The sequence below is a fragment of the Beta vulgaris genome, chromosome 3 (genome assembly GCF_026745355.1).
Source record: "Beta vulgaris subsp. vulgaris cultivar EL10 chromosome 3, EL10.2, whole genome shotgun sequence".
Lineage (NCBI taxonomy): Eukaryota > Viridiplantae > Streptophyta > Magnoliopsida > Caryophyllales > Amaranthaceae > Beta > Beta vulgaris.
In genome coordinates this window covers 4,743,202-4,764,572 of record NC_079204.1, presented here as the reverse complement: position 1 = coordinate 4,764,572, position 21,371 = coordinate 4,743,202, and the positions used below count along the sequence as shown (strand labels likewise).

The following is a 21,371-nucleotide window of genomic DNA, read 5'->3' as shown; positions in this document are numbered from 1 at the left end:
ATAAAAAGCCCAAAAAAACCAGTAAACATAACTATTGTTCATTAAAGTTGTATGGAGCTTCTCTTCTTATCCTCTATCTGTTACTAACTTACTACCAAACACTTGTTGCATATTGAATAGTGCTTGATCTGATTTGGTGGAGATATCTGAAATAGAAGGTACGTACAACTTTGAGAGGACAATGCAATAAATGTGAAAAAGACATTTTTATAGTGGTTAATGGTTATATATGAGCACGAAAATGTAATATATTTTTATTCGGTAATTTGCTGGTCCAAGGAGGCTCAGCCCTCATGATCGAGCTAGGGGATAAAAAGGGGATTCCAACTCATAAGGAAACTTCTAGAGATTGGAAGTGGAGATTTATACCCAGAAGTATGAATTCACACAAACATCCCAAATATGGGGTTGATGAAAATCAAACTCCCAACCATGAGGTTGGGAGGTGGGAGCTCCATCCATTGAGCTCCCACATGATTCTCTCACGAAAATGTAATGAATTAGAATAAACATGAGCCTATATTTTTAAAACCTAAAATTATTCAATATCATTAATCAGTCTTTCATGGTCATAACCAATTATCACTGCCACAACATTTTTAGCATGAGAAATATGGACAACATCTAGTAAAATGCCAGATGTTTATTGTTGTACAAATCATTAGCTATTCTTCGCTGGAGATTGATTGAGTGATCCTAAGAGTTGCCAACTCTCTTATTATTAAATTTTCATTGGTTAAGAATACATTAAAGTACTATTTTTATATCTTTTCTCTCCTCGTTTATTACATACATATCAATATTTTATTATAATGTGTCTAAGAGGGTTGGCAACCCTCATTTTCCTTCTCCGCTTATTTCTTATCATGTTTATTGGAACACTCAGCAAATTTAGTATTTTTTTATTTTTAGTGGGTTACTTATATACGATGGGTAGAGGTGGTAAATAATGACACGACCCGCTAATCCGAACGCCTGACACGAAATTAGCAGGTTCATGTCAAGGTTTTTAACCCCTTTAAGTAAGCGGGTTGGCACGACATGACCCAGTTTTTGAACGGGTCGGGTTAGGGTTGAAATTTAAACCCAAGTCCGACACGACAACCCATTTAACTGATATTGGTCGATTTAGTTTATCTAAGTAATATATTAGTACATAGTACATGAGTTAATAAATATATAAATTAAGTACATTTGTTTAGTTTATGTATATATGAACGCTGGATAAACAGTTCAATAAACGGACCGAGTTACCTGTTTAATATACGGGTCAGTTTAGGATTGGGTGTTGATTACCCATTTAATAAACGGGTTGGAATAGAGTTGAGAGTGTTCAACCCATTTACCGTTGGATCCGATACGAACTTGACACGAAACAATCGGTTTACCAACTCTAACAGTGGGTAATTAATTGTCAATTTCATTCATCATTCAAAAAATGTACTTCCTCAAAAAGAATCCTAATTCCTCAAATGCGCGCGTGCAAAAATTTTAGCATTTATTTTGGGCACACTTAGATATTTAAAAAGATGATATCATTCACTTATGCTGAATCACAATTTTATGCGCAACATAATGTGGAATAAAAAATATCATTTTTGAATTGACATGTTTTTACATGTAAAATCGTAGATTTTGAATTACCGTGTTCTTTAAAACAAAGTTATAATGAACTCTATATGTTTAAAGAGCAGAGTGCTAATGTTTTATAACTATTATCACTCCCTTACCATTCCTTATATAATAGAAATTGTAAATAATAGGCAATAAACAATAATTAATGAGTGCATAAGTTTGATATTCTGTAAAACTTATGCGGCGAAAATGTAATGTCATTATTATCAATATTGGCAACCATTTTTGAATTGAAGATTCTCATTTTGTCAATAATCTTGAAACTTTTTTGTGTAAAGTTTTTCAATCAAATTCATTTTTTGAATGGAAATGAATACTGATTCCTCAAAAAGAATGTTCACTAATAAATAATAATCCCCCTTTTGTTTTATTTTTACCCTTTTTAACTTTTCACCGCATAATTTTGACCAATAATTTTAGTTAAATATTTCCGATAGTTAATATTTTTTTTTTGACCAGAGTTGATATTTTCAAATAGAGATTGAAAAGAAATTTAACAAAATCTCACATGAAAATACATATTCAGAGAGGGAAATTTTTTGCTAGTGGGCAAGTTAAAATTTGATAAGATCAAAGTTAAATTCCAAACTTTTCACAAATTTACTAATACATAATTATGTATTAACATTGAATTCAAAGTTATGCGATGGATATCAAATTGTTACAAGTAAAGTTAATCTACCTTCTGTGAGCACCATGAATGATCCATTATGTTAAAAAGAATTTAAAAAAGCTAAATGAAGATACTTAATTAGGTACACTATTCACGCACAGGGCACTTCATCACAAAAACATATCTCGTACACAGGTTCATGTTTCATAAGCAAAATTCCTACTTTCCACTAAAACAAAGAGTAGAATTGCTATGGTAATATTCTATTCCATACATAAACCAGATTCTAAACAATGCATGTTGTACTATAAAAGTAAAACAATCCATCAATTTTGTTTTTTTTTTTTTTCAAGATTGTCACTAAACTTTGATACTAATTATTTACATCCCCATAAGGCACAACTTATGCTCTTGCTATTAGAATAATTATACATGCACGACGATATTATGATTTTACAATTCGTAAAAGGCTTTTTGCCACAACTTTTTAATTATGTTATGCTACCTGTGTTCACCAAAAAAAGACGATACTATGATAACCATTTCGAGGGTTTCATGCGTGACGATAGTGAGCTAGTACCTTAATTAACCATTTTGAGGGGGGCAAGTTCTACAAATTGGGCAACTAGCTTTAGAGCTTAGCCAAAGATCAATACAATCATCATGAAAACGATGAAGACATTCTGGTAATATCTTAAGGGTGTCACCAGGGTGGTAATCCGACAAGCATATAGAACACTTATCATCATCCGATTTGATAAGGCGCCCGCTCTCCCCAACCACCACCATTGGATATGAGTTGATCGTGATCGTATCGAGTCCACCGGAGATGGCTTGATTTGTATTTGATGTAGCAACAATAGGTGCTTCACTGTCACTCCCTGCTAGCTGAGCGCGGCAGATGCAGCAAATACAAACTAGCATAAAGGAGAGTGGTACCACTAGTGCTGCTAAGGCTAACCAGCTAAAGTTGCTGCCTAAAGAGGATCTATAAGTTGTCGGAGGAGTCTTCCAAGTAAAGCCTTCTAAACACAAGTAGTAATCATAAGAATACAGAATTTATATCATACATATGTTGAATACGCCTAGTATGTAATGACAAAATTAATATAATGTATGAAATCAAATTTTTCCTGTTGAAGGAGGTGCAAATTTCATAAACTAATGTCAACTAGGACAAGTTGGAAAATATGATCTTTCTTCTTTGGGTATGTAGATGGATAACCTAGAGTTGAATCTTTCACCTGTTGTGCACCAGGTCCACAGAAAATAGAAGGAAGCTAAGATAATCCTCACCTTTAAAGTACCTATAGTGAGATTTCCTCCCATGACTTCTCAATTCATTGAAAATAATGTACATGTGGATTTTGATTCTCTTGTAAAAAATATTTGTATTTATAAGCTTTTTCAATTTAGATTAGTGGATTCTAAACATTAATTTCTAGGCAAAATCGACCTTAACACCCTGAACTATAGTGCAGTTGCATCAAACACCCCCAGCTAAAGACTTATAGCCAACACACCCCAAAGTACGGATCTGGGTGTAGTTCGTACCATAAATGAGTCGGTGATTATAATTCTCACCGACAACATACGGGAGAATCTTCATTTATTATTATTAATTTCCATTTTCCCCTCTTATCTAATTTTCTTCTTTTTTTACCCTAATATTTTTACTTAAACAAAAAAAAAGCACATGCCTTCATTTCTCCTTTCCCTCCCTTTTCCTCCTCCTTCCCCAACTGAAAACAAAGAGTCATCTTCAAAAAAACACCATTGGAGGAAAAAGCTCAGCTGCGGAGGGAAAATCATCGACCTCATTTATGGTACGGACTGCACCCGGGTCTGTACTTTGGGGTGTTCTGGCTATAAGTCATAGTTGGAGGTGTTTGGTGCACCTACGTTATAGTTTAAGGTATTGAGGCCAATTTTACCAATTTTCTATTGTTACATATACTACTGTTACTCAATCCAAATAATATAATCACTATACAACATAAATCATTTTTAAAAACATATGCATTAAGGAATAGGAAATGGAAGGAGGATTACGAGAATTTGATATCAAAATTCTAAGCAACAGGGCAGTTTTTTGAAAGAAATGGAAAAAGGATATCAGTGACTTTGCCGTTGCAAACATATGTTGTGAAATCAGTAGTCTGCAAAAGCAAATTATTGTATCATATGATCATTTAAACTACTCTTAGCTAAAGAAAAAAATATTAGAAGTTATAAATATTACATACAAATTTAGCGATCTAATTAGATCATCAGACAGTATGACAAGAGAACCAGCTCGTTTCACAAAACTTGACAGCAAAAGGAGCAGGCTAACTAAGAAAAGGATGAGAATTTAAAAGTTATGTCACTTACCACATGACTCACAGTTCTGCTCGTCCCAAGTAAGATCAATACTTGAATAGCTACTCAGCGGACGGAATAAAGCATACTTATCTGGTATAGAAACAATCTTCAGTAACTTGCAATTAGAATCATTGAAAGTAGCACCAGGATTTACACTTATAATGGTATAGTTTAGACCCTTAAGGCAATCAATTTCATCATATAAGTCATAATCAAGACCAACTCCAGAGCAATTATACACATGAAAATCGGTACTTGGGCTTATAATTGGTAGGAAAGGATGCGTTGTGGTAAGATCTAAAGATAACAACTTTTGAGGAAGACAATTATTTGGATCAGAAATCTCTATTTCTCTGCTATAATACAGTATGTAATCAACAGTGAAGTTTCCAGCATTTGGGAGCGTAAGGAGAGGACCTAGTTTGTCATCACAATACAAATCGAATCCAGGCGAACCACAAGACTTTATCTGTTGATCAATTAAACGAAAAGGGAACTTGATATAGAGGCTCTCACAGATCAAGGTGTTGCAAGACTCTGCGCAACTCATTTTCGACATACATAGGAGGATATGTAGGGAAATGAGAGGGAATATGATGAGCTTGCTTGAATTTTTCATAGCTTTCTATGTGTTGATGGATAAATTGTATAATTATGTTGGGTGGTTTCAACATTCTAATGTTTGCTCATTTCATATCGTTCCTTGTTAGTAATATTTAATTAGGATTTAGGATTAGTCTAATAGTTGAAGAATTCCGAATATCCTACTAAATCAGAGATGAAGTATTCGAACGTTTGATACTTTCTTACTTTATTGCAAGAAAAGGGATTGATTCATATAAGATCTAGATGTTTTCATGTCAAAATCAATGTTTTATATGATTAACAAAATGCAAGTTTGACCTTATTATTAATCGAGATACAAATGTGTAGTCAGAAAATTTAGGAATAATATGCTGTAGTACAAGTATTCATCATTATGCCATTGAGTTGAGAAATTCCTTCCCACCAAATTAATAGCAAAGCCTGGTTTATGCCATTGACTTGACAAAAAACTCAGAGACCATTTTAGTGGCCAAAAGTAGCAAAGCCTATCTCATTTGAACATAAACTTCTTTGAAAACTTTTCTAGGCTAAGAAAAAACACAGTTCAAGATCAAAAAAACACGTCTAATGAGAGTATATGATCTTATTCTTTTGGACTTATTTTCATTTTAACTCAGTTTTCAGTTTCATTTTCTCTCAATGAAAAGAAAATTACACCCTCGATATTTTTTTCTCCCCTCTTTCACTTTTGTGGTCAACGTATCTAACTTTGACTATAAATAATCACCAATATATAAGAATTCGTGCATGCTAGGTTTGTCTCGAATGTGTATTTTATCGATATCGACTTTTCATAATCTTTACTAATGTGCAATTAGAAATCATCAAGGTCAAAATTGTGTATTAAAAGACTGAATCACCTTTCCCACATCAAATAACCTTCAACTTAGAAATTGGTTCTTCCAACTCCAATAAAATCGAACTCGGTAATCCATTACCACCATCTGCAAAACAACAATTTGGAAATATATAATACAAGAACTTCATTAATTTTAATCGAATTCAATTAAAGACTGAATTTTTCACAAATAAATCCTGATATTTACCGATCATTCCAATAGAAATTTGATCTATACGAAAGAAACCCTAGAATCTCCCCAAAATAAGATGATTTCACATAAAATGCGGCACAAAAACAAACGCTGCAAAATGTGAAATATTTTAGGCTAATTAGTAAATAAACTGAGAATTTTACTCAAATATTGAAATCTTAAAAGATATAGTGTGTACAGTGTTTCATGTTTGTTTATTTTAAGGTGGATTGTGTCGAGGGTTTGTTTGTGTGTAAATTCTGATACACCTAAATTGTTTATTTGTTCCTTGATTAATGATTTAATTCCCATTATTATATTTATATACACGCTGCTGCGTGGTCTTGGAGCACAAGTCAAGGACAGCTAGATATCAAATCGACGCCAGCTCAGCACACGCGATGCCAGCTCAGCAAATCTTTATGCCAGCTCATAAACTTCGAGAACAATCTCGATGCCAGCTCAGCAGATCTCGATTTTTAATTTAATTGTTGATTTTGACTTTTGCATTACTAAATTAATTAATTTTCAATTTGGTCCCTTTCCATTGAATTTATTGATAGATAAATAATCTCTATTTATATAAGTCAAGGGGAGTTATGGTGTTCTCTAATGAAATGTTTTTTTTTATCCTTAGCTAAATATAAAATTATATCTTTTCCTGATTTAAAGATGAGTCAAAATTTTCAATAATAAACTAAATAAGCATTAATAGAGTAACTTGACATAATGAGAAAAATATGGTTACTCAATAAAAAAAAATTACAAATATAATTTGACTACAAAACTTTATATCTAAATGTTTATCTCAATTTCTAAATATTTTATAGATTACAGTAGTTTGTATAACAATAATTATAAATCACACTTCTATAATTATATTTTGATGAAATTTATTAAAAATAGACTCAAACAATCGGCGCACGCGATGCGTGCATAGAAGACTAGTTTAGGGTCAAATGAGAAGTACTCTCTTCATCCCTGAATAGAGTTTTGATTTTTCCAATTATGTCTGTTCCAAATAAATTTCTCATCTCCTTATCTGGTATTGGTCCATCAATTAAAATATTATTTAACTTCTTTTTATATTACCTATTTCCCTACATTCTCTATCCTCAATAAACCATTTATAATAGTATACCAATGCAACTTCGTTCTTCCCAACTTATTTTCAATTCAGTTTGGTTGCAATCAATTCAGTCCATTTTTCATATAACACAATAATAAGTTATTTAAAGTGGTCTAATAGTGCTACTTTAATTTAGGGTCAAATAAGAAGTACTTCTTTCGTCTCATAATCGAGTTTTCACTTTTCCATTTATGTCTGTCCCAAATAAATTTCTTATCTCCTTATTTGATATTGGTCCACCAATTAAAATATTATATAACTTTCATTTTATTATATTACCTACTTCCATACATTCTATGTCCTCAATAAACAATTGATGAATTGTGTACCAACTTCAATTTTTAATTGTCAATCAATACAACTAAGGGTTTGTTCTCCTCAATTTATTTTCAATTCAATTCAGTTGCAATCAGTTCAGTCCATTTTTTCACATAACACAATAATAAGTTATTTAAAGTGGTCTAATAGTGCTACTTTAATTTCTTACAGTGTGTTTGGTTCATTTTTAGTAAAGGAAAAGAAGAGAAGAGAAAGGAAGGGAAGAGAAAAGAAAAAAATGGAAAAGAAAGGAAAAAACTTAACTTCTCAATTTTGGTATAAATTTTCTCTTTCCTTCCAAATTCCCCCACTTTTGGGAGGAAAGGAAAGTGAAATTTTATTAAAGAGTCTTTCCTTCCAATTCATTCCATTTTCTTCCACTTATTTTTTTTTTTTTAGTGAACCAAACATTGGAAAGTAACAAATTTCCTTCCACTTCCTTTCTTTTCCTTCCAAATCATTTCTACCAAACAAGCTGTTAGTCGCAATTTATTCATAACTCCGTGTCATCGTGTGTTCCACATATCTAGATGATTGAAAATTTTCACTAATATACTCCCTTTGTATTCTTCTAGTTTGCTAACTTGGAATATTAACACTATTCACAATTAGAGGGAATCTTCTAAATTCTTCTCAATATATAAGAAAAAAATAATCATGTGGGATCTTCTTTGATTCGTCTCAACGAGTACCTTATTAATATTCAATCGTTATAATTTTACTAATATATAAAGAAAGATATTTAATATCGAAGAAGTGCATCAACAAACGTGCATAATCAAAACAAGCAAACTAAAAAATATACAATGGTACTTTTCTTTTTTGTTTCTGAATAAATGTAACAATTTGACTTTCACGATCGCCAATACACAACTTTGACCATTAATATCTATCTTTAATTATGTATTGTTTGTTAGAACTATAAAAAGTTGATATTGTCAAAATATTTATTGAACTTATCCAACAACATTTTTTATGATCGATCACTTTTCTTTTTATACATTAGTAAAAACAATTCAGTCAAAGTGAGGTGTGTAAATAGTGCAAAAGTCAAAGTGTTACACTTAAAAAGAAATAGAAGAAGTATATAACAAATAATAATTTCACGTGGATTTTTTTAGTTTTCTTTCAATATAGATGTTCATAATATCAATATTTTATAATTTTCAGTAAGCATAACCATAGATTTTAATTAGTCAAAGGATTATATTGGAAACCATGACAAAGAAATATGGTTTAAAAATTGGGAGAGAGAGTATTATTCTATAGTAGTTGATAGAAAATAATTACCGACCCTAAATTTAATAGTTGTAAATGATTTTTTGTTTTTTCACTGTCTCCAACATACAACTTTAACCAGTTATGTGTGATTAAAAATTACAAACATTTTATATTTATAGATTACATATCAAAACAAAATTAACTATTCCAGTTCCAAGTAGCTATAGCTAATAATGCAATATATGTTAGTGAAATAATAAGGTGGAAGTTTTAAAAAATTGGCTTCCAGAAAAAGCATGTTGCAACCATTAAAAAAAGTGTAGGAACTATAAATATGATTTGACCAAGTTCACTAGGAATTACGACAAGCAAGCTCAAGAATTATTGTGAGGGGGAGAAATTCTGCAAATGGGACAACTACATTTAGAACTTAGCCATAAATCAATACAATCAACATGAAAACGATGAAGACAGTTTGGTAATATTTTGAGGGTGTCACCGGGTACATAATCCGTCAAGCAAATCGGACACTTGTCATCATATGGTTTGATCAGGCGTCGGCTCGGGCCAATCACCACCATTGGATATGAGTTTATTGTGATCTGGTCGAGTGATGATGTAGGGTGATCTGATTGTGTACTACTTTGTCTAGGGGACACCACGTTATTTGTGTTTGTAGTAGTAACAACAACTGTTGCTCGTTGTTCATCATTTCTTGTTGATAGCCAAATGAACAAAACACAGCTAACTCCAATTACAATGCATACCAAAATTGTTATTGCTACTAACCACGTACGACGGTTTGAGCCTGTATTGGAGCCATATATTATAAGTTTAGAGCTTAGGTCAAAAAGAGATCACAACTTATCAATTATCATACAACATTTTCTAGACAAAATTTTATAGATGGTGATAAAACGAGATGATTTAGACTTTAGAGTGTCTTGGTCTAGTCGAGTGGTTTAATGAGAAATGAACCTTATATCGCGAATTTAAAAAATAGAGGTGTTACTGCCTCAACCATCTATGATTCTCATAATACTTTCTAAATATTAACCAATAATTAGGTGTTAATATACTTTAGGTTATTAGAAAAAGCTAATCTAGAAAAATCTTAAGGTTAGTGAAAATATTATGTAATATCTAGAGTTATCTTGAATTATCTAGTTGTCTAGTTAAAATCAAAGTTTACATATCAACTAGAAAAGTCTAGATGATCATAAAAAATCTAGCTACACATATGTGGAAAAATGATCTAGATTAGATCACCGACATTACCACCTACTATAAATATTAGTGATGTATGCTTGTTGATGTAAGCATAAAAAACTTTACAAAGTGAATATAAGTTTAACCAATTTCCCATTTTCCACTTCCACGTCAATTCCATCAACATAACATAACACTGCTACTCCTAATTAAAATCCCATTAACTTCCCCCTAATTCTAAAATAGGTGGTAAAATAATTAGTAGTGTTTACGTATAAAGTTAAAATATTTACCTTTTCAAAATCAGGTTAGTGAAATTTCAAAAAATCTTTTTAAAATTATAATAACAACTAATTTTGCAAAAATAATTTAACAACTTAAGTAACTAATTTTGCCAAACATTTAAGTTAATCGATCAGCTATTATCTTATCTGTTCCAACATCTAATTAGTTTATGTTTATTTTATTAGTTTAAGTTTATTTTTTGCTATAGTATGGCCAAATAGAGCCAATATGCAGGGTGAATTGGTGACATAATGGTATATTATTTTCCCTCAAAGAAATTGTATGCTGCATAAAATAATTTAAAGGGTTTTATTATTGTGGACGTTAATAAACAAGATCTTCGTTGGATAGGGTCAAATTGTAGGTCACTTGCTGTATTGCAGAATTAGAAAAGAATTGGTAAAAGAGTTCCTATATGGTTAAACTTTCACATATATCTGTTTCTATATCTCATATATATCACATTTTAATATCCATTGTCTCCGTACTCTCTTAATGGTCAGCTCATTACTGATCCTCTATTGACCCACATATCATATAGCTTGATCTACTTTGACCCATTAAAAAGTAACCCACTAATGACTCAATCGAATATTGATTCGCATAGACCCCACATGACATGTCCAATAATAAACCAGGTTTTAATTTTTCGGTAAACAAAGAAGCCAAGGTTTACATACTAGAGTTTAAAATATTATAATTCGAGGTTAAATGTTCCAAACAACAATTAGGGAGAATAACAACTTATTTTAAGAATTTTTTTTTTTTTTTTTTGGTGAGAACAACTATTTTAAGATAAGAATAAATTAAGAAACTGAAATATATAAAAGGTCATACCACTTCCACGTAGAGTACACGTTTGCTCATCCCACGTAAGGTAAATACTTGAATAACTATTCAGCTCCAAGTAAGTTTCATGAAGACCTGGAATACTTGGAACAGACACATTCTTCAGAAACCTGCAATTTGAATAAGTGACTGTAGAAGATGACCTTGCACCTATAACGGTATAATTCGAACCACTAAGGCAATCAATTTTACCGCCATTATAGGAGATGTCAAAATCATCAATTCCGGAGCAATTATACACCTTGAAATCCTGACTAAGACTTATTACTCGCCAAGGAGTTGTTGTAAGATCTAGCTTCAATAACTTTTGTGGAAGACAATCATCCAAAAGCTCGATTCGTCTCGAATCCCTGTATTGATAGATGGTACCAACGGTGAAGTTTCCGGCATTAGGGAGCTCGAGAAGGGGGCCAAGCTTGCTATCGCAATGTATATCGAATCCAGGAGAACCACATGACTTGGGTTGTTGATCCTTTACGCGGAAAGGAAATTCGATTGATAGGCTTCTTTCGTCGCTCGAGGAAGATTTTGTGTCACAGTTGATAGGGGTGCAGCACTCGGCGCAGGTGCTCATCTTTGGCATACATAGGATATGGAGGGAGATGAGAAAAAATATGATGGAATTATTCATGATAGTTTAATATAAGGAAAGTGTTGTAAGAGATTAGTACTGGGTGGTTTTCATGTTGTTTTAACCTGTTTACGCAATACATTTTTCTTCTTGCTACCTGTGAGTATAGTAAATGGTTTTATGCCTAGTCTAATAGTTGAACTGTTGAAAAGGTTCTCTGATTATTCTATACGCAAGTCCTGCTAATCAAGGATTAAAGAATCGTTCTGTCTTATGTCATTGCTTTTTTTTTTTCCCTGTGAAAACTACTATGGGTGTCAATGATATATGCGAGTCGAGTTTGAGTTTGAGTTAGCTCGACTCGACTCGTTAGCATTTTGAGTCTGTTTTGAGTTGAGTGGAGCTCACTCGAGCTTGTAAGTGTCTCATGTTAAAAGTAACAATAAGGTAGCAAAACGTTGAATGAAGGTATTTTGCTGTTGATAATTGGGTATTCGAACTTCTCACGAATTTTCAAGTCGAGTATTGAGTTGATCAACTCGAGTCGAGGCCGAGTTCGATTAGAGCTTACTCGAGTCGAGCTTTGACCGAGTTTTGACCGAATCGATGTCGAGTAGCTTACGAGTTGTCTCGTTTCATTTACACCCTAAAAACTACATAATGATAGCGCTTAGGCATAAAATTTATAAAAATCAGACAAATTATTATCTGTTAACAACAACGTGGTAAATTATCTTAGTTACACTTTTAGCTAAGTGATTGTTTTCATTGAGTTTATGTTAATTTTCAGATTATATAAAAATGGGCCGGGTAATAAGGAGGAGGAGAGTTTAGCCCACTTACAAGCCCAATGAAGTTCCATCGTAAAACCAATTGTTTATAGGAGAAGTAACTCCTAAGCTTATAAAGTGTAACAATCTATCCTCTTTCTCCAATGTGGAACACTCACAAGTGGACTTTCAATGGGTTTCAACACACCCCCTCACTTGTGAGTGTCCTTAGAAATTCAGAGCTAACTGGAAAGGTCAGAGCAATAATCCTCTTAGGGGCTGGACATCCTATCGATGTATTTATCCAATAGCGATCAAATACCTCATTTAGACGAGACCCGCAACCCGGGCTCTGATACCATGTTAATTTTCAGATTATATGAAAATGGGCATGGGTAACCCAATAAGGAGGAGGAGAGTTTAGCCCACTTACAAGCCCAATGAGGTTCCATTATAAAACCAATTGGTAAAAGGAGTAACTCCTAAGCTCATAAAGTATAACAATCTCTCCTCTTGGTAATAGGACACTCACAAGTGGACTTTCAATGTATTTCAACAGTTTCGCCTTCACATCTTCAAGCTTGCTCCAATCTTCACTAGTAGAAAAAGGACGATTTGCGTCCCCTCAATTGCGTCGCACAGAAACGGAAACGACGCACAGTTGGGATTTGCGTCGCATGTTGGAGGAGTGCGACGCACAACATGGGTACATAAGCACCAGATATGTCTCATTTGCGTCGCACATGCTTTACATGTGTTGTAAAAGCCAAATGTGCGTCGGATACCCTGACTCATGCGACGCAAATTGTCTCTACACTAAAAAAAAAATTCAAACTATGTGCGTCGCACGTCTGTTAGATGCGTTGCAAAATACCCAATTTGCAACGCACCTATTCAATATGCGACGCATATTAGGCCGCTATACCCATTTTAGTTCATGAGGCCCAGCTCACTATACACTTTTTATTTCAGCGCCTCTCAGAAACCCTAGTTACATGCCTCTCAATTCTCACGCCTCTCCTTCCCCCTCCCCCCCCCCCTCTCTCTCTCTCTCTCTACACCAACAACGACATCTGAACACCGCCAACTCCCTAGTCACATCCAGCTCAACGGCGTAGTGAATCTCCGTCGAACACCGCCAACTCCCTCTCTCTCTCTCTCTTCGTTGTTTCCTGAGGAATCTCCGTCGAACACCGCCGCTTCAAACACCAACAACGATGCGTCTTTCTCCTCACCCTCAAACTATCTCTCCTTACCCTCAAACTCTCTCTCTCCGGCGACTTCTGAACAACGATGAACTCAATCGACAACGACGAACTCTGAACAACGACGAACTCTGAACAACGACGAACTCGATCGACGAACTCTCTCTCTCCGGCGAACAGGTTCGTTTTTTTTTTCAATTTTTCAATCTACAATTTCGGTTTTTGTTTTTTCATTGTTTAGATCTACAATTTCGTTTTTTCATTTTTTCATGTTTTCAGATCTACATTTTTTCCTTCGTTTTTTCATTTTTACATTGTTTAGATCTAATTTTTTCATTTTTTCATTGTCTTCGAGTTTTACTTTTTAGATCTTATTTTTATATTATTTTGTGTTCAAACAGGAAATTGAAGTTGAAGTTACGAACAGGAAATTGACAAGAAATTGAAGTTGAAGTTACGAACAGGAAATTGAAGTTACTTTCTTTTTTAGATCTCTGATTTTTTATATTATTTTGTGTTCGAGTTGTAAATTATAGAATCTTGGTGGTTTAATGTTTTGTGTTGGAGTTGTAAATTATAAAATTATTGAATTTTGTTGGTATATATTTTGTTGTGTTCAATCCTTCTTTGATTTCAGTTGGTAATTTGTCTCTCAATCTTCTACTCCTACTGTTCGAGAATCATTATTCTAGGTCTAAAAATTTTTTTTTTTTATTAAAATAGTAATTTGCGTCGCACATAGCCCGAAGTGCGACGCAAATCACTAATGTGCGTCGCACCCAAGGCAATGTGCGACGCACATTACCCTCTGTAATGTGGGCTGGGATAGCCATCTGCGTCGCACCGTATACGAGTGCGACGCAAATAGCTGAACCATCTGCGTCGTTTTCACATACGACGCAGATCGTTTCTGAGTCATTTGCGTCGAGGGCTTTGGCGTCGCACTAGAGTTCGACGCAAATAGGCGCCTCACATCCGACGCAAATTGCCTTTTCTGTACTAGTGCTTGTCTAATGAAGTTTGGCATGTTTTGCTACAGATTGATGAGAATCCTTATCACAACCAATCACCAATTACTGTCTATTAGTTAATAAAAAGTTATAAGATTGTAATTTTGCTTATAAAAAATGTACACCAGTTAAAAAATTATCATATACTCAGGTGTACCATGAACATGGTATATCTAAGGTTATTTTTTTTTGCTCATTGCTCGCTCAAGATCATCTAATGAGTAAAACGTAATAAAAAAGGGAGTTCCAAATAAGCAAAAAACAGTCTTCAGCCTACCATGCACATAGTACACCCAAATGTATGATAAATGATTTCTACGCCTGCTTATAAAACCATTTTTTCCAACTCCAATATTAAATTAGTACTGAAAGTGTTACCAATTGAAAGCCTTTGAGTACCAATTTATAGCAAAAATAATTAAGAATCCCCTATAGAAGTCCCCTCAGGCAGTTCAATATAATTAGCAGCTGCTATGAATATATTGGTCTCTTTTAAAAAAAAAAAAGTTGCACTATACTTATATACATCCTCTTTTCACAAATAAATGAAACGTTTCTATATAAGAATTCTTACATAAAAGACGGAAGTATTTTATGTATTTTAGAATAGAGTAAGTATAAATATATGTGTTGATAGCCATGGATTGGACCAGCTAATCTGGCTTGTGGAAGTCTGGAAGGACGGCATAAGTAAGCATATGTAGCTTTGACATGCTATTAATTAGTCACGCCACTTAGTCTCCTATGGTAACGTTTTCGTCCGACCGACCTTGCTAGTCAAACAAACACTAAAAATCTTACAATATGTCTAACGAAGCATCACCTGAAAAAATAGAATCCCTCCTTTCTTTTTAATTCCATTTTTGTTACAAGTCAATGACATGAAAATTATCTTTGCTCATCTCGTAAAACCTTATTTCCTGAACCAAATTTTGAAGAATTTTAGAAACTTAAGTATCATAGTTACACTTACATACTACTTAGGGTGCGTTCTGTTCAACTTAAAAAATTAAGTTTCAGGTTCAATAAGTTCAGATAAGTTGCAATAAGGTCTAATAAGGGCAATAAGTTCCAATAAGGTCTAATAAGGTCCAATAAGTTCCAATCAGGTGCAATAAGTTCTAATCAGGTGCAATAAGTTCCAATCAGGTCTAATAAGGTCCAATAAGTTCCAATCAGGTCTAATAAGGTTCAATAAGTTCCAATCAGGTGCAATAAGGTCCAATAAGGTCCAAATAGTCAATGTTTAATAAACATTTGTATTATTGTCCATTATTTTGTTATTCATAATTTCATATCACTATTAGCTGATTATGTTATTATTAGAATTTTAATTAAAGTACCACAATGATTATATAGTATTATACTTGTATTAGTGTTTATTATTTTATTATTTATTTGTATTATGTCTATTATTTTATTATTTATTTGTATTATGTCTATTATTTTATTATTCATATTACTATTAGCTGATTATGTTATTATTAGAATTTTTTATTAAAGTACCACAATGTATAGTATTATATTTGTATTATTGTCTATTATTTGATTATTCATATTGCTATTAAATAATATTATAATCATGGTCAAATAATTAAGGTTAACAATAATAATAATTATAATTACAATATTTTGCAATTCGTCTATAAATAACTAGAGATAACATGTTAAATATATAAATAGTAAATTTTTTTTGTTAAATTAATTATCATAAGAGATAATTAATATTTTTTTTTGAAAGGATGAATTTTGTTAATTATTACTTCATAATAAATTTTGAGGGGTAATATTTACGTTAGGGGTAATATTTATATTACTAATAGTCAATTTTTTTGTCTAAAAAGGTCAAATAAGTTTCAATCAGGTCCAATAAGGTCTAATAAGTTTCAATTAGGTCCAATCAGGTCTAATAAGTTTCAATCAGGGCCAATAAGGTCTAATAAGTTTCAATAAGGTCAATAAGTTCCAATAAGGTCCAATAAGATCCAATCAGGTTCAATCAGGTCCAATAAGTTGAATCAGGTCAAATCAGGTTTAATAAGTTCCAATAGGTTCAGTTCAGGTTCAATAAGTTCAATTCAGATAAGGTCCAATAAGTTCAGGGCCAATAAGTTGAATAGAACGCACCCTTACAAATCCAAGCGAGTAACCATTTAAAAATCAACTCCTTAAACTTATATATTTTTTCCCTTTAGTCCCTTTTGTGGAAAAGCTCACAGAAGCACACAACATGAATATAAATTAGCACTGAATGCCGAGGATAAAGCCATAGAAACAAATCGTTGTTGTCACTTCTGACAATTATTGGAAATGAAGCCTCAAAGTTAGCCATATTCTTGGAGTATTCTTTTGTTTGCTTTTGTTCATGAAATACCCAAGTTTCACATGGAAAGATATAAAGGTCCTACCTTGTTCCTTATGTTCCTTTAACCTTTGTTGAATTGGCTAGAAGAATGGGTCGGGCTCGTGGTAGGCGCGAGATGTGGGTCTGTGGCCTGTTTTATGATCTACTTTATCTTTTTGGGAGATTTCCTTTGCAAGATTCTCGCAATTAGTTTGTAACGGCAAATCAAATCTTGCCATTTTCCGTAAGCTTCTCCTAGAACAATTCATTGCCGTGTTTTTTTTGCTTTTCTACTCCATATAAACCTTCATTCTCTGGTTGTAGAAATATACCAAAATAATTCAGTCTTCCTCTCTACTAAAAAAAAATATTCTCCATTATCTCGGGCTAAGTTCAGTCACTCCATCCGTCTACTTGTGAGTGCATACAATCAGACGACGCTTTTTTAATCTTGGAGGGTGGTCGTTGGGAGGACAGTGGATCTCTTTATGTCACATCATTCTCTTTTCTCGTTTCTCATATTCAAGTAAGACCGTTCTAACTATTTCTCCGTATGATGTCTCCTTGTGTATTAGTTACAACAATCTTAAAGGTGATTTATTGTATTAATTTATTGTTATGGCATCTCGTCTGACCATTCCTGACATGTCTAAGATTGAGTCTCTTGAGGGGGAAAATTATTCAATATACCGCACATCAAAACTTGGAAAAAATAGCATAGAAACTTGAAAATTCACATTCTACAATTCAAAGTAAAAAAAAATTACAAAATAAGCTCTTAGACATGTTAGATTGACCTTAGTTCGAAATTAAGTATTTTTCGACATGTAAATTTGAATTGGGTCGGCTTGACTGACATGTCTATTTTTACAAAATAGGTTTCAATTATAGCAGGTCCATCATTTCAAATCAAAAATAAAAAAACACAAACAAACAACGGTTGTAGGGGATATTTTCTAGAACGATAACAATCCTAATCAAAAAAAGTTAGCACGATTAGTAGGCCGCGCAATCACATCGTCTTTCTAGCATCAGCAGCTTGGGCTGAACTCTCCGCTTCTTCTCCTGAGGCCAAGAGATGAATGCGAGCCCAGCTATCAGGGGGTTGCCAGCAGGCAATAAAAGCAGCAGCACAAGATAGTGTGATAATAGGAATTAAAGCTAGAATTGCCCATAATGCCATTGCTTGTAACTGAACTCCTCAAGAAATTATTGTGATCAATTTTTGGCCGCGAAAATTTTGTAGTGGAAACAAGTTTTTTGATAGTGTGCTGTGTATTATCTCGAGAATGGAGTTATTATATTGGTGTCTACACGTTTAAGAGAGCTGGATTAACGACTACTAGTTCAATTTCAATCTATGAACTTGTTCAATAACAAGAATTGCCACTGATTCTAATTTTATGCTCCTTGGTGATTTGTACTGCTTGAAGAGTTCCTAGTTTCCCTTTTCACCGAAATCTTGAAATGGACCTCCAAATAAAATAATTATGTCCGTGTTTAAGATTAAGAGGAAACTCTTTGCCCTTCGGATTACAAACAGTCGTATGGCTTACCAAGAGTCGTGTGGATAGTCTCAATTAATCCATGACAATAATGATTTGGTAGAGAATGAAAATGAAATTACACGAGGGTAAAAAGGTTCATCCTACAACCAATTGATAATTGGTAGTAAAAGAAGTACAAAATTTATTTAAGTTAAGTGTAATTTGCTATGTAATTCGATTTTTCACTTCGCAGTTCACACAAAATGGGCCAATAGGCTAAAGCCGATCATAATTCGCTTTTTTATTGTTCACGATTCGCGGAAAAATTAAGAAATTATATTACTTTTATTGTGAAACCGGTGTAAAATTCTTATAAACCTTAATTCTTAAAATTAAGCGCAGTTTATATTTTAGAATATATCAAAATACAATATAGAGCTACTAGATCTTTAACATAAGATCCAAGTGGAAAAAGAAAACCAAAAACACAAAAATTTGCCCTCTTTTCTTTTTGGTGTTGATAACAGATTGCGTTGTAGTAGCCACTATATGATTGGGATGATATATGACCACTACTAAAGGGACATATTTTTATCTTTTGATGAGAACCCAATATTGTTTTGGCTTGCAGCAATAACACAAAAAACATAAAAAGACTAGTATTACCACTACAGATATTATTGCATCTCGCGCAGCTTTCTTCGCAGGAGACTCCGGTTCTTGACGCCCTGAAAGTATCGTATGTTAATGTTGTACTTCATATTAAAAGAGCTTTTTGGTGATAACCTTATTAGATTGTTAATATACAAAAAGTTGTTATTAGTATACAATAATCTTTAAAGTAAAAAGTTACTAATTTTGAGATATTTTATTTAGAGATATTTTTACAAGTTAGGAATTGGGCAGTGGGAAAACTCTTTTACCCGAGGTAAAAATTAAGAGGTGGTTTATTTTGATGAGAAAAAATAAGGGGAATTTTGGAAAGAGAATATATGAGCCATTGATATTTTATTCAACGGTTGATATTGCTCAAACTCTACCTCGTAGAGTTATTTTACAACTCTAAAGAATCCTAATACCTTTTACGTACTCAAACTGTGGATCAGGCAATTTACATATTATGAAGTAAGTTTTATAGAGAACAAATTAAAGAAGGGTGGTAATTTCCTAATTTCACCTTGAAAAGTTGAAATGGACCCTAATATCCATCTATTTCAGGCTTTCGACTTGTTCTCCAGTCTCCATACGATATGAAGGATACTATCTTCCTCCATTCCTCGATAAATGCATCATTTTGACTATCTACTCTATTTACATATACTAATTTTCACCATATTTAATTAAAAACTAATGTTCATTATTTACTTATATGGGTTGATCTCAATATAAATCTTTGACATATATAATTATTTATACTAGTATATAACTTAAAAAAAATCAACAGTTAAAATAGTGCATTGTTCTGCGAGTCTAATAAAAAATGATGCATGTAGACGAGTAAAGGAAGGAGTAGTTAATTATCTGACCGGCAAGTAACTAGACTAACTAAATTGGAAAGTGTATGCCACTGAGGGAGAGGTGGTAGCTTCGTTGAGTACCACCTCGAATTACAGGGCATTGTCCAGGAGGGTTCGAATCTTCATCCCAATAATATATTGGGACATTTTTTAAATTATTTTTAGACTTTATTTAGCTTTATAACTTAATCTAGTTGCGATGTTCAACAAAAAAAATTTGGAGCATTTACTTCTAAGTTATTTAGCCTTATACCCACTCTGAACGGGTGTGCCCTGCAAGCTAGTAGCCTAGCAGGAATTGGTATTCGAACCAATTATCTTTCCTAATAATAATAAAAAAAAAAAGTGTATGCCACTTACCACATGCTTTTGAATTGCACTTCTGCTCATCCCAGATAAGTGTCATTTTTCTAGCGTAAGGCAGGTGCGCAAAGGAACTACCCAGTTTTGTTGGAAGAGAAACATTCCTTACAAACGTGCAATTAGAGTATTTAGTAACATCAATTCCTTCCCCAGCACCTCCACTTACAACACTATAATCTAAACCACTAAGACATATGATTTTCTGCAAGGTGGGATAATGATCACCGGAGCAGTTATACACCGAAAAAATCGGACTATCGGCGGGTGGCCGGAAAGCCGTCTTGCTAGTGGTAAGATCAAAAGATAACAACCTTTGAGGCAGACAATTATTTGGATCAAGAAGCTTTATTTCTCTTGAAATATAGGTGATGGAATCAACCGCGAAAATTCCAGCTTTAGGGAGCTCAAATAAGGTAGTTGATTGATTGCAATGTAAATCAAATCCTGGTGCACCACAGGACTCATGCTGAGTGTCTTTTAAGCGGAATGGAAATTTGATTGAGACGAAACTTTTTGCGCACTCTGTGGTGTTGCAAACCTGAGCATTGCTTATTTTTAGGAACAGGATGGAGAAGAGAAGATATATGGTGAGGAGATCAATATTGTTGGCACTTTTCATTGTGTTAAGGATTATTTTTGGCTGATCACGAATTCTGTTGTTTCTAAGTATCATCGTTAGCCAATATATAAACATACTCCTCGTCCAGCTAGTCTCCTATCACGCTAATTTGTATATATGACCAAAAGTTTTTAGTATATCACTTAGCTTATTTCCTTTTTCTTGTTTTTGAATAGCTCTTTGTACCTATTCAAGATTTAAATATTTTTTTATCAAAAATTATTA

The 21,371-nt window shown here is 33.2% G+C and overlaps 3 protein-coding genes and 1 long non-coding RNA gene across 10 annotated transcripts; 1 reads left to right on the top strand and 3 right to left on the bottom strand.

Moving 5' to 3' along the window:
* Window positions 1-2,545: 2,545 nt before the first annotated feature.
* LOC125495953 (putative RING-H2 finger protein ATL21A) lies at window positions 2,546-6,553 on the bottom strand. 7 transcript variants are annotated; one of them, XR_008968632.1, is made up of 5 exons: window positions 6,449-6,553; window positions 6,265-6,360; window positions 6,079-6,162; window positions 4,622-4,702; window positions 2,546-4,407 (listed from the first exon to the last, which is right to left on the bottom strand). XR_008968632.1 is itself a non-coding variant. In XM_057393522.1 (2 exons), exons 1-2 carry the CDS (start codon window positions 5,229-5,231, stop codon window positions 4,400-4,402), a joined length of 618 nt encoding a protein of 205 aa, XP_057249505.1. In that variant the 5' UTR covers window positions 5,232-6,071; the 3' UTR covers window positions 2,546-4,399. The 7 variants fall into 7 exon arrangements, 3 of the variants coding, with proteins under 3 accessions (XP_057249505.1, XP_048496830.1, XP_048496831.1); XR_008968631.1 differs by having other exon boundaries at window positions 6,265-6,553; XR_007272396.2 differs by having other exon boundaries at window positions 2,546-3,273; window positions 6,265-6,552.
* A 2,738-nt stretch (window positions 6,554-9,291) lies between these two features.
* On the bottom strand, window positions 9,292-11,989 carry LOC104888583 (putative RING-H2 finger protein ATL21A). Its single transcript, XM_010673606.4, has 2 exons — window positions 11,249-11,989; window positions 9,292-9,725 (listed from the first exon to the last, which is right to left on the bottom strand). The coding sequence occupies exons 1-2, from the start codon at window positions 11,889-11,891 to the stop codon at window positions 9,292-9,294; spliced, it is 1,077 nt and encodes a 358-aa protein (XP_010671908.4). The 5' UTR covers window positions 11,892-11,989.
* Window positions 11,990-13,516: 1,527 nt separating this feature from the next.
* LOC125495806 (uncharacterized) lies at window positions 13,517-14,431 on the top strand. The gene is made up of 2 exons (XR_007272218.2): window positions 13,517-13,986; window positions 14,208-14,431. It is a non-coding gene; the product is annotated as an uncharacterized LOC125495806 (long non-coding RNA).
* A 3,741-nt stretch (window positions 14,432-18,172) lies between these two features.
* On the bottom strand, window positions 18,173-21,146 carry LOC104888582 (RING-H2 finger protein ATL22-like). Its single transcript, XM_048640105.1, has 3 exons — window positions 20,525-21,146; window positions 19,314-19,375; window positions 18,173-18,352 (listed from the first exon to the last, which is right to left on the bottom strand). The coding sequence occupies exons 1-3, from the start codon at window positions 21,144-21,146 to the stop codon at window positions 18,173-18,175; spliced, it is 864 nt and encodes a 287-aa protein (XP_048496062.1).
* Between the last annotated feature and the right edge of the window lie 225 nt (window positions 21,147-21,371).